The sequence below is a fragment of the Dipodomys ordii genome, unplaced genomic scaffold (genome assembly GCF_000151885.1).
Source record: "Dipodomys ordii isolate 6190 unplaced genomic scaffold, Dord_2.0 Scaffold50, whole genome shotgun sequence".
In the NCBI taxonomy this organism is placed as follows: domain Eukaryota; kingdom Metazoa; phylum Chordata; class Mammalia; order Rodentia; family Heteromyidae; genus Dipodomys; species Dipodomys ordii.
In genome coordinates, this window is record NW_012267266.1 from 3,180,326 (window position 1) to 3,193,035 (window position 12,710).

General features: G+C 43.6%; 1 protein-coding gene across 3 annotated transcripts in view; it reads right to left on the reverse strand.

The window, feature by feature from the left end:
* Positions 1–3,360: 3,360 nt before the first annotated feature.
* The window catches only part of Slc4a9 (solute carrier family 4, sodium bicarbonate cotransporter, member 9), a 14,491-nt gene continuing 5,141 nt past the window's right edge, over positions 3,361–12,710 (reverse strand). Inside the window, exons 12-22 of one of the 3 annotated variants that reach the window (XM_013020364.1) lie at positions 11,805–11,863; positions 11,423–11,611; positions 11,181–11,294; positions 9,828–9,989; positions 9,525–9,703; positions 8,943–9,015; positions 7,008–7,076; positions 6,612–6,785; positions 5,925–6,080; positions 5,598–5,697; positions 3,361–3,911 (exon numbers count right to left, since the gene is read on the reverse strand). In XM_013020364.1, the coding sequence (XP_012875818.1) occupies positions 5,644–5,697; positions 5,925–6,080; positions 6,612–6,785; positions 7,008–7,076; positions 8,943–9,015; positions 9,525–9,703; positions 9,828–9,989; positions 11,181–11,294; positions 11,423–11,611; positions 11,805–11,863 (1,229 nt within the window). In that variant the 3' untranslated portion in view covers positions 3,361–3,911; positions 5,598–5,643. Of the gene's footprint in view, positions 3,912–5,597; positions 5,698–5,924; positions 6,081–6,611; positions 6,786–7,007; positions 7,077–7,117; positions 7,199–8,942; positions 9,016–9,524; positions 9,704–9,827; positions 9,990–11,180; positions 11,295–11,422; positions 11,612–11,804; positions 11,864–12,710 lie in introns of all 3 variants that reach the window. The other 2 variants (XM_013020363.1, XM_013020362.1) reach the window with 2 other exon arrangements.

Genomic DNA, 12,710 nt, shown 5'->3' on the forward strand with positions numbered 1-12,710 from the left:
CCCTGAGTTTTTTTGCTCAAAGCTAGTGCTCTACCACTTTGAGCCACAGCTCCACTTTTGTTTTCTGGTGGTTAATTGGAGATAAAACCTGCCTTCCTGGCTTTGAACCGTGAGTCTCAGATCTCAGCCTCCTGAGTAGCAAGGATTACAGGCATGAACCACTAGCACCTGGCTTTTTTTTTTCCTTTTATAAAAGACACCATTGTTGTTGTTGTTGTTTTTCCTTTTATAAAAGACACTGTTGTTGTTGTTGTTGCTGCTGCTGCTGCTGCCAGTCCTGGGGCTTGAACTCAGGACCTGGGCACTGTCCCTGAGCTTCTTTTGCTCAAGGCTAACATTCTACCACTTGAGCCACAGTGCCACTTCTAGCATTTTCTGTTTTATGTGGCACTAAAGAATAGTGCTTGCTAGGCAAGCACTCTTCCACTAGGCCATATTCCCAGCCCCTATTATTACTAATTTTAGTTACAATAAGTCAAAATATGGAAGAAAACAACATACTTTTTAGGGAGAAATAAAAGCACTCTTATTTGTATAGTACAAATATGTGCATTTATTTATATAATATGTACACACATAAGAGTATTGTAACTTTTTGTGGGGGAGGGTACTAGGGCTTGAACTTAGGATCTTGAGCTTCTTCAACTTTTTTTAAGTATACATTAGTTTTACATAGAGGGATTTCATTTTTACCTTTCAAACACATTTACAATGTATTCTAATCAATCTTGCCCACCTCTGTCACTCTCCTGTCCCCATTTAGAATGCACTTTTTAAAATACATTAACTCAGAGAAATGTGGATTTGTGGGACAAATACTTTACATATATTTCAGCAAGGGGAGAATGATGGAAGGGGTGACATTGATGAAGATGCATTATACTCATAACCTGTCCTGTTGAATTTAAACCCCTTTGTATAACTACTTAAAGGTAATTTTTTAAAAGATATATTTCAACACACACAAAGGAATAGATCTCAAAGTATGATGATCTATTTCCTCCTGAAGATCTTAAGACCCTTAAAGAAATCCATAAAATCAACCTGTTTTGATTATAATTGTATGATACTACTTTTCACCATGCTGGCTTTTGCTATAATTATAAAAGCCTTATGAGGACTAAAATTGATGATATCTTAGCACAAATTAGTCAGTTGTATCACACTTTACTAGTAGTTAGTATGTTATTGCCTTAGGCACTTAAAAGAGAAAGAAAAATAAATTTTACTAAGAATGTCCTAGGGTGGGGAATGTAGCTCAGTGATAGACTATATACATTTAGTATGCATAAGGCCCTGGGTTTAATCTCCAGCACAGAAAACAAACAAAAACCCACAAAAATTTCTTGGTGTAAAGCCAGGCACCGGTGGCTCACACCTGTAATCCTAGCTACCCAGGAGGCTGAGACCTGAGGATCATGGTTCAAAGCTAGCCAAGGGCAGGAAAGCCCATGAGACTATTATCTCCAATAAACTACTCAGAAAAAGCAGGAAGTGGTGCTATGGCTCAAGTAATAGAGTCCTATCCTTGAGCACAGAGAAGCTCAGGGACAGTGCCCAGGCCCTGACCAAACCGCAGGACCAGTAAATAAATAAATAAATATCCTTGGTATAACATTTTCTTAAAACCTGCCCTTGACTGTTTTTACTGTTCTATGTGAGGAAATGAGAAGCACACACAGACACTTCTGCAGTATATCAAAGTTCACCAATTGTCTCAAGAAAAAGTATTTTGTACAGTTATTTTGGTTGCCAGCTATATGAGCTATAATTTCATATAATAGCAATTTTTACCTGAGAGTATGAATGATAAGCAATTTTATTTAGTTATTTAGTTATTTATGTTTTGTGTTGATTGTGGGGCTTGAATAGTAACATTAAATTAAGGATAATGCTGGGAATGTGGCTTAGTAGTAGAGTACTTGCCTAACATGCATGAAGCCTTAGTTTAGATTCTTCAGTACCACATAAACAGAAAAGGCCAGAAGTAGCACTGTGGCTCAAGTGGTAGAATGCTAGCCTGGAGCAAAAGAAGCTCAGAGGCAATGCCCGAGGCCCTGAGTTCAAGCCCCAGGACTATCAACAACTACAACAAAAAAATAATTTAGGATAGTAGGGCACATGTTTTCTCTTAGACTCAAAATCTAACCTCATATGTAAACACATGTAAATGGGCATATTCATAAGTATATACAATCTAGTTGACTTAGTATATATAGCGAAACTTCATGGAGTAAAAACCTTTGAACTAACAGTTTAACAAAATGAAGATGAGGAAGCTGAAACAGTTTGATTGGAGTGTTGGGTAGTGGGAGGGAGATAGATTAATGGAAAACGGAATGGGAAACAAAGTCATAATACCCCATGTATATATGTGATAAAGGAAGCAGGAAGTGTGACATGGGTCTGGGGAAAGAGGTGGAAGGTGAATGATGGAAAAGGTAAATGACCAAGAAGCAGACACATAAATGGACATGTTAAATTGTATCCTCTGCACAATCATTTGAAGATTACAAAATAAAATTTAAATAAATTAGGATAGTATTTACCTGGAAGGGTGACGCAATCTAGGACATAGAAGGAGGTGGTAGAAATTCCCTACATGTTTGTTTGAATTTATTCGGAGGGGTTTCCTCTTTGTTTGTTATATATGTGTTTGTTTACTACAGAGTAAACAATGTATAGCCCAAACTCATGATCCCCTCAGCTTCCTGAATGCTAGAATTACAGGCTTATGCCACCACACCTGGTTTCTTTCTTTCTTTTTTTAATGGATTTCTTTTTAAGGATTGAAAGTGTTTGCAATACTAGGCAAACTTTCTATCACTGAACTACAAGCCCAACTACTTTGTTGTTATTCTTTAATTCCATTCCCAGATATTTATTCTGTCAAATTTCTTGTACTTGTGGAAGACATTTTATGTACTCTTGTATATATTTTTTTCAACTTTAATTTAAAGTTTATTCTATGTCCATGATAAAGTATGAGGTACATGCATGTGTACTGACATGGGGAAAATGTCCAGCTAATATTAAGTGGCAGGCATGTTACAAAATTCTACAATATTCTAAAGGTGTGGATCAAACAATAGAATACATATCTACCAAGCACAAGGTCCTAAGTTCAAACCTAGTACTGCCAAAAAAGTAATAGATTTTTTAAAATTCTGCTAGGTGTCAGTGGTTCATGCCTGTAATCTTAGCTACTCAGGAGGCTGAGATCCAAAGATCTGTGAGACTCGTATCTCCAATTAACCACCAAAATACCAGAAAGTAGAGCTGCAAATGATAGAGCACTAGTCTTGAGCTAAAAAGCTCAAGGACAATGTTCAGGCCTCGAGTTCAAGCCCCAGTACCACCACAAAGGAAAATAAAATAAAATACACTCCACAGCATAATTCCCCTTTAATAAAAATATGAAAGTGTTCATTGAACTAAATCTGACCTATATAGACCAAAATATGAACAGTGATGATTTCCAGTATAATTTCATTTCAAAATTATACGTCTATGTTTCAGTCTTTTCCAGTAATCTCTTTGATTTTTGTGATCAACAAGACAACAATAAAGATTTTTTTATGTTTGTAAAAACTTGTTTCAAACAGAGGAACATTTCTTTTTCCCTCTAGGAGTAGAAAAGATAATCATTAGATTCCATATAGGAGAATTAATGAGGTAAAAATGTAAAGGGTTTTGGGTTTCAGGTCCCTTTAGCGTTAAGAGAATAAGTGAATGGGGACTGATCAGATCTGCCTTTCTTAAGCACTAACAAAACTTCTCCCTGTCACTTTCCACCATGACTCAGGAAGTAACTGAAATCTTGACCAGCTATTTTTCAGGCTTGTCCCATTGTTCCAGGTCCCCAGTCGACAGTATCTCCCAATAATGTTCTGACTTCCTAAATAAAATACCTGTGAATCCAAGGAAAACATGGTAAGGTTAGAGCAAGTGCTCAGGGATACAATAGGGCAAATTATAGAGCAAAAGAAATGCTAAGGATAAGGAAGTACTAGGCAAACTTATTCTAGGCCAGTCAGTAGATCACTCTTTCTCCATTTAGTGCACCTAAATTTTCTATCGCAGAGCCAAGTATGGTGTAATCCCAGCATTCAGGAGACTGAAGTAAGAGGATCACAAATCCAATAACAGCTTGGACTACACAGTGAGACACTGTCTCAAGAAAAGAAAAGAAGGGCTGGGAAGGTGGTTCAGTGGTAGAGCGCTTGCCTTGCATGCATGAGGCCCTGGGTTCGATTCCTCAGCACCACATAAGCAAAAAGAAAAAAGCTGGAAGTGGCGCTGTGGTTCAAGTGATAGAGCGCTAGCCTTGAGCTGAAGAGCTGAGGGACAGCGCCCAGGCCCAGAGTTCAGGCCCACGACCAGACCCCCCCTCCCCCAAAAAAAAAAGAAAAGAAAAATTCCCTTGCTAGTGGTGAAGGTCTTAGGCTTATAGAGATATGGAAAGGAGGGTGTTCTGTGGTACAGAAGAGAGTTTAGATTAACAAAGGAAAATAATTGTAAGCTCATGTGGTCATTTCTGTATAGAACATTTCCCATCTATCCTGTCCAGGCAAGCTTGTATTCATTCTTCAGATTTTAAATAATGGGAAACCCCAGAAACTAACTCCAGCCCATCTTCAGTACCCTCCAAAATGGAAGTAGAGGCTTCCTTGCTCCCTCAGCCTGTGTTTCCCTTATTCATCACTATCCCACTAATAGTTGCCTATGATTCTCCAAGTAGAATTTAAGCTTCCGAGGTCAAAGGCTGTGATAGGTATGTTATGCCTCAGAAAAATGGTAAATAAAATGAAAAGTGGAGAGGGCAAGAGATAAGAGAATCCTCCACTTATATAACTCAAGTGTGGTTCACATCAGACTAGAGGAGAAGCCTCTTGGCCAAGGGAAAGCAACATAGGCATTATCCTCTTTCTATCCCTTTCTTTTGTCCTGGCACTCCCTCTCCTTCTCTCTACCACCACATCCTGTTGTGAACTTGAGCTCCCTCCACTGGCTCAACTTCACATTTACAGGGAATCAAGCCCAGGTACCCTGGTCGTTTTTTTTTTTCTTCCCTCTGAGTTGCATTCTTTTTTTTTTTGGTCTGGTCCTGGGGCCTGAGCTCTGGGCCTGGGCGCTGGCCCTCAGCTCTTCGGCTCAAGGCTAGCGCTCTACCACTTGAGCCACAGCACCACTTCCGGCTTTTTTTCCCCTTTTTTTTTTGCTTATGTGGTGCTGGGGAATCGAACCTAGGGCCTCATGCATGCAAGGCAAGCGCTCTACCACTGAGCCACCTTCCCAGCCCCTTTTTCTTCCCTCTGATATCTTCTTACTTCTCCCATTCAGGGTAGAGGAGGTATTGAGGTATAAAGAGAATACAAAGATGGTTTCCAAAAAAAGGAGGGAAAGGAAAAGGTAAAAATAGGTTTCTGGGCTAAAGACGTGGCTCAAGCACTTGAACCCTTGCTCAAGTAGTGAGAGCACTAGCCTTGAGTTCGAATTCCAACCCCCACCCCTCAAGGAAAACAAGTTTCCAAGATCCCACACCCCACACTTCCCATCTTTAACATCAAGAGAACTTACTTGTTTCATACTCTCACCTCATGTTTAGTTTCCAGAGGTCTCTACTTCCATCTCCTACTCCAGCTAATTCACAGAGATGTTGATTTCTGGAGCTTTTGGCTGATACATCAGCTGTGACTGTGGAAGAGAGATCCTAAAGTTGGGAATATACAGAGACAGACAGAGAAACAGAGGGAGGAAGGGAATAGGATGTCCTTCATTCTGCCTGTGTCAATGCAGAGCTAAGAGAAATGCTTGTTGTTGTTGTTGTTGTTGTTATCAGATCTTCAGGTTTAGTGGAGATATTAGGGTTTAGGAATAGCTCTTGGACCCATTCCCCTAGGAAGGCCTAGACTAGAGCTCACATCTTCACTGTCACTTCCATTAAATGAGTGATCTGGCTCCAGCCCCTTCTCAGGGATGCTCCTTTCCTCCTCTGGCATGAGCTCATCCAGCCAGAGAAGTTCCTGTGGCGAGAAGACCCACTCGAGTGCCTTTCGAACCCCTACCAAGCCCAGCAACTGCAAAAACAGAAACAAGCCAAGGATTGTGAGCAACAGCAGCTGAAAAATAAGTGTAACATTTATTGAACACTTCCTATATGCAAGGCATTGATTGTTAACACATTCCTAGATACATCGTTAGATATAAAAAGTGTTCACATTATACATCAAAGAAATAGAAACCCAGAGAGGTTAGTTACTTCCTAGAAGTTAGACAACCGGGATGTGATAACCTACTGCAAAGCCTGTGCCTCTTTCTCATCCGTGAGGAACAGAAATTGTCAACACTGTCTTTCCTAGGACGTCACTCTTCTTTCTGGGTTTATGAGATAAGCTCAAGAGGTTGGGAAAGGAAGTGAATTAACTATCACAGGACAAGTCTGTGTATCGCTCAGCTATCTTTTCTTGTCTTAGCATTTCCAATCAGGAAGAACCAGGGCAAGTGAGAGAAAGAGAGGAGAGTTGCTCTTGTAGAGGCTTTGACTATCCTCCCAGACTCACATTCTCCCAGAACCTCCCCCAGGACAACCTAACCCTGCCCCAAGTCACCATGATGGGGAAGATGATGGCTGCAGGGGTAGACTTGATTATCCAAAGCAGACCTAGGCAGGCAAGCTGAATGGCTGTGAAAAGGTGGACTCTGCTCAGAGGCACATGCCGTAAGAACAGCAAGTCTGGCTGATGTTTTGCAGGCATCAACAACAGCTTCACTCTCTTCATGAACTGGGAAGACGAGAGGAAAAGGAAACAGACCATTCAGTGACCTGAATGTCACTGCAGCTATCCCAGCCAAATGTGGGGGAGGGTAGAAAGTCCCCTTGGCCTCCCCACCCTGAGCGTGACACAGGGTCCCTGTTGACCAAGAGAGGCAGCCATGCAATAGGAGGGGGATTGACAACTGAGGGCAGGAGGAGAAGTGTTGCTAGGAGATTTTAATGGCCTCACCTGGATGCTACTAAGTGCTGCCACCCCCATGTACAGGAAGATGCCGTAGAGCACCGGCATTGGAATAAACTGGTAGGGGAAAAAAATGGAAAGCTTGCAAAATAGCTTACCTTCCAGCTGTCCAGATGTCCCACTTTAGTGCTAACATCTGAGCTTGTCCAGGCTTTCATTTCCTGGTACATTGTGCATGCCTAGTCTCATTGAATTCTCTCATTAATCACATGAAATAAATTATTGTCTGCACTTTCAGATGGAGAAACTGAAAGAGAAACTTGTGCATTTCCTAGTGTCTCTCTGCCCCCCCCCAAGATCCTCTTGCCTCAGCCTCCTGAGAACAAGGTTGATAGGCATGCACCACCACACCAAGGTTCTTTTCCAATTTCAGGTATCCCATACCCTCTGTTCTCTATGTTCCCAGTATACTGTTATCCTTTCCTTCATCAATGCACCCATTTGGTTCTACCCACTGCAGAGCCTTTTGCTTTGCTATACTTCCCACCAAAGTGTTCTCCCAGATTTCTTTATGGCCAGCTCCTTCTCAGCATTCATGGTTCATCTCATGACAGCTCAATGATAACCACTCAATATGAAGTAGCCTCATTTTTCATAAATGTTATCTCTATCTGAAGTTATCCTATTTTACTTACTCTGGGCCTGGACGCTGTCCCTCAGCTCTTCAGCTCAAGGCTAATGCTCTACCACTTGAGCCACTGCACCACTTCTGGCTTTTTCTGCTTATATAGTGCTGAGGAATCGAACCCAGGGCCTCATGCATGCAAGGCAAGAATTCTACCACTAAGCCACCTTCCCAGCCCCTACTTTCTAAAAATATATGTTGAAATTGCTTTGAAAAGGCAGAAAAGGAGAATGATAGATGGGGTAGGATTGATTGGAACATATTGTAAATTGTGGAAATGTAACAATGAAATTGTTCTCTGTATAACTAATGTAAGCTAATTTGAAGAAAAGAAAGATTCCAGGTGCCAGTGCTCACATCTATAATCCTAGCTACTCAGGAGTCTGAGGTCTGAGGATTGTGATTTGAAGCCAGCTAGTGCAGGAAAGTCCATGAGATTAGAAGGAAAAGGGAAAGGAAGAGAAAAAGAAAAGAAAATCTGGGGGCTGGGAAGGTGGCTCAGTGGTAGAGCGCTTGCCTTGCATGCCTGAGGCCCTGGGTTCGATTCCTCAGCACCACATAAGCAAAAAGAAAAAAGCCAGAAGTGGCACTGTGGCTCAAGTGGTAGAGCGCTATCCTTGAGCTGAAGAGCTGAGTGACAGCACCCAGGCCCAGAGTTCAGGCCCCACGACCAGACGCCCCCCCCAAAAAAAAATCTGTCTCTTATCACCAGACCTCAAGGATAGAAACATTGGCTTGCCACTGTATCCTCAGTACCTAGAACAGTGCTTGGCATGTGGTTCATGAGAGTCACCTAGTTAGTGACTGATCCAGTCCATCTGGCCCTCTACTGCATCACTCTCACTCAGCCACCATGTACTTTTCCTCACCTCACTTCATGGCTCTTGTCTTCTGCCAGTGACTTTTGTCTGATATTTTCTGCACCCTCCATGACTGCTTTGCTGCTTTGCTATCTTTGCTTGTTGACCATTTCTGCTATCACTTGTTACTAAACTTTCACTTGTGTGTGTTGACCGTAGGTGCTTAGTCTCATATTTTTCATTATTCTTCTGTCCTCAGTTTTCCTGGGTGGCTATCAGAGCATGGTATCTAAGAGATGTTCTGGCTCTCTAGGTGGGCTCTTGCAAGTTACTTTACCTTTTTAAACTTTACAGTTCTCATTTGTAAAGTACATATGCCTCCCAAGGTTAATATGAGGATTGAATGAGACTGTATAAATCCAATTGACTGTGTCAGTACCAGTTGTTGCTACATGTATTATTTATATGTACTGACCCTCATCCTGGCCTGACAGGTACCTTGAGTACAGGTGCCAGGAAGATGGAGGTACCAGTAAGGATGAACACCATTAGGCCAGTCAGCCTCTGCTCCCTGTGGGGAGAAAGAAGAGATAGCTACAGTTTGGAAGAGTGCCTAACACCTAGGCTAGATATCAAATTACTCACTAGTAGAGGCCCTAGCAGCCAGAGGAAAATAGATCCTCTAGTCAGTTCCCCTCAACTGATAGACAAGAAAGGCACTTTACATGAGGGCCCCAGGCCACCAGTATCTGGCTAATAATATATTTTAGACAGATTGTGTTTCCAACAGTTTCAAACTTGCTTGTAATGAATTCCTTTGAACAGCCATTGATATGCTTCTGCATTGAGCAGGGACTATCAGGTGGTACATCACTCTCCACTTAAGCTTTGGCTACCTCCACCTTTGCATCAGTGATGGTACTCTTGAGGGCCCTCCTCCTCATCACGATTGAAGGGGAGAAAATTCTGAGTCCAGAACCCACCCACTACAGTGAGTTTAAACTGTGAAAATAACTGTCACATATCCCATAACTACCTTGCTCTTCTCCTCCTACTCGAGCCTCTGAATCCAGGCCTTACCTGATGCCCAGAAAGCTGGGGGCCTCCCCAGGAGCATAGGCTCTGCTTTCTCTCCGGAGACTGTCCATGTGGGCTAGGGAGATGACAGTGGCTGAGACATACCAGGGCAGCCCAAGCACCGATGTGAGCAGGATCAACACAGCCACACAGAACAAGTCCAGGTGGAAGCCAGCTCCCTTCTGCAGGGAGTGGATGGAGGATGATGAGTGGATGGAGGCTACCCTGGACCATAGAAGAGGGGCAACCTGGACTCCATCCTGGAGTTTCTGTCCCTTGATCTAGATCTTAATGATCAGGCCGTACCTGCAGTTTATATTCAGTGCGGTTGAGGATGACTGCTGTGATCTGCTGGTCCATGAAGATGAGAATAGACAGAAGCAGGGCAGGCAGGGCAGCTGCCACACTCAACCACCAAGAGTTAGCTCCAAAAGGTGACACCAGCCAGCTACGCCCAGGGAGTGTAGGCTGAGGGAAGGCATTCCATGGACAGATGTACATGGAATACATGGGTTCCAAGAATACATGTGTACCCCCACCCCACAGTCTCAGTACTCTTTTACAATTTACTCCCCTCTCTAGGACACTGGATGCTAGGGGAAAGTGTGTGTGTGTGTGTGTGTGTGTGTGTGTGTGTGTGTGTGTGTGTGTGTTGTGCTTCAAAACATCCCAGTACCTTAAAAGAAGGCAAGATGGGGCCAGGCTGGCTGGAGCCAAAGGCTCTAGGCATTTGCTTTCAAGGCCCTCCCTCACTGGCTATGGCCTTCCCACACTTCTTGCAGTATAGTATATATAGCCCTCCTTATTAGACACTCCCCCATTCAGGGTGGGGCAGCTCAGGCTCAGACCTGCCCAGATCTGGGGTAGGGTTGGGGCAGGGCTAGGTGTGTCTGCGTCTGCTTTGATTATAAGCGTCTGTTGGAAGCAGAAGGCCTGGATTGCTACTTGGGGTTCTGAGCCCCTGAGGCTGCCCCAAATAGAGCCTTCCTGCCCTTCTGTACTGGAGGAAACCAGTGGGAAGTCTCTTGTAGCACAAAGCCTAATAATCAGTACAAAGCTTTGTTCTATACAGTCACACCCTAGAGAGAGAGCTCCAGCTTTACTGGAACCAAGCAGGCAATGAGGGGTGAAAGAAAAGAGTGAGAAGTAGTGAAGTAGGAAGGGCCACAGTAAAGGGTAGGGAGAGCTCATAACAACAATGACTAACATTTACTGAAGACTTGTTATGTGTCGAGCACTGTGAGACGTGCCAAACACTAGGATCTACTGTAAACCTCAAAATAACCTATGAGGTAGGAGCTATTGTTATATTATTTCCATCTTATAGATTAAGAAATAGGCTTTCAATAAATTGCTTAATGCATACATACAAAGTGTCAGAACTGAAATTTAAACCCAAGGCTGGCTGTCCAGAGCCCATCCTTCTGATCTCTACCGAAAAGTAATAAGCTATTGTGCATAATCTTCTATTATCACTCATGTACTACCTCATGTAATGGTCTCAACAGCTCTGTGGGACCATTATCATTACTATTTTTTTATTTTATGAGTGAGGAAAGAAATTCATGAAGAAAAGAATAGCAACTGTGCATCTTTTCTCTTCCAAGGTTTGTTAGCGCTGATGTTCCCCTATCCCCCATCAAATGGCCCAGCTCTCACCTTGAATTCTGTGGGTACCAGGAGCTTCGGGGTGGCTAGGCCCAGAAAAGCATCAAGGACACAGCCCAGCAGGATAGCCAGGACTGAGGAAAAGTCGCTGAACACTTTGCGCACCTGGCCACACAGTGGATACAGTGAGGTCTGGACCTGCCATGTCTTTCCTTTCACATCCTGTCCCATTTCCAGACAGGACTCAAAGCCAAGAGAATAACTCTCACATAGAAAAAAAAGGCAACACTCACCATGGAGGGGAAGAGGCGGCTGTTCTTTACATGCTTGAGAGCCGTAGCAAAGAAGAAGGAGGTAAGGAAGAGGAGAAGAGAGAAGAGGGCGATGTCTGGCACTGTATGGCATCCAGGACCACGAGGGTAGCCTCCTTTCTGGGTGCACTCAGGAGGAGGTAACAAGGATGCATTGACCAAGCCTAAATCCTATATGAAGGGATAGTCAGCTACTGGGGGTAGTGGAAGCAGAGAGAGCATCGTACTCTTCTATACCCACCTCAGGGGAAAGGGGACATGCAGGATGGGAAATCATTGGCCATGAGATAGGGAGAGCTGAGATCAACTGAGTGCTTTGGTTTTCCCTCTTTTTTCCCAAACCTTCCCAGGAGCAAGCCCTCACCATGCTTAAGATGTCATCTCTGTCATTTGGCTTTGTCCTTGTCCACTGAGACACATTTTCTGGGAAGCAGAGAATAATTCAGTTGCATACCCCCTCCAGCCCCTTCTCAGCAACCACAGGATTCTAATCTGATGGTCCAGCTAATCACAGAGTTCTGCTTTCTGGCAACTCCATTGCAACCCCATATGTATTCCTCAGGGTACTGCCTCCTACTCAGAATCCTCAAATTCTCTACCATCTGTATCCCACAGGATCAGGCCAGAGCAGTTGCTCAGAAAATGGCTTTATTTATGAACTCACAAATCTGTTCCTACCAGAGCAAGAACTGGTCTTGTCCATGCCTAGCAGAGAGTCCTGCACACTTTGGAGAGAACATCACTCCCAGTCTTGGTGCTGCCCTCCACATGTAGGGCTATGTTCAAGTAGAACACTCCAAGCCTTTCTCTACCTACTTGATTGTTGCCATCCAGGAAGTGATGTGACTTACTTGATTGGGGAGTTTAAGAGATGAATCTGGGTGTGCTAGGCCCTACCACTCCCTCTGCTTGTTTGGTGCATGTATTTAACTCTACTCCTCTGGGGCAATTAGGTCTCTATCCATTGCTGCTGTGAAGTCAAGAATTGGCTTTAAGCTGGGTGCCAGTGTCTCATGCCTGTAATCCTAGCTACTCAGGAGGCTGAGATCTGAGGATTGTGGTTCAAAGCCAGCCTGGGCAGGAAAGTCCATGAGATTCTTTTTTTTGGGGGGGTGGGGGGGTCCAATCGTGGGGCCTGAACTCTGGGCCTGAACGCTGTCCCTCAGCTCTTCAGCTCAAGGCTAGCGCTCTACCACTTGAGCCACAGTGCCACTTCCGGCTTTTTTCTTTTTTGCTTATGTGGTGCTGGGGAATCGAACCTAGGGCCTCA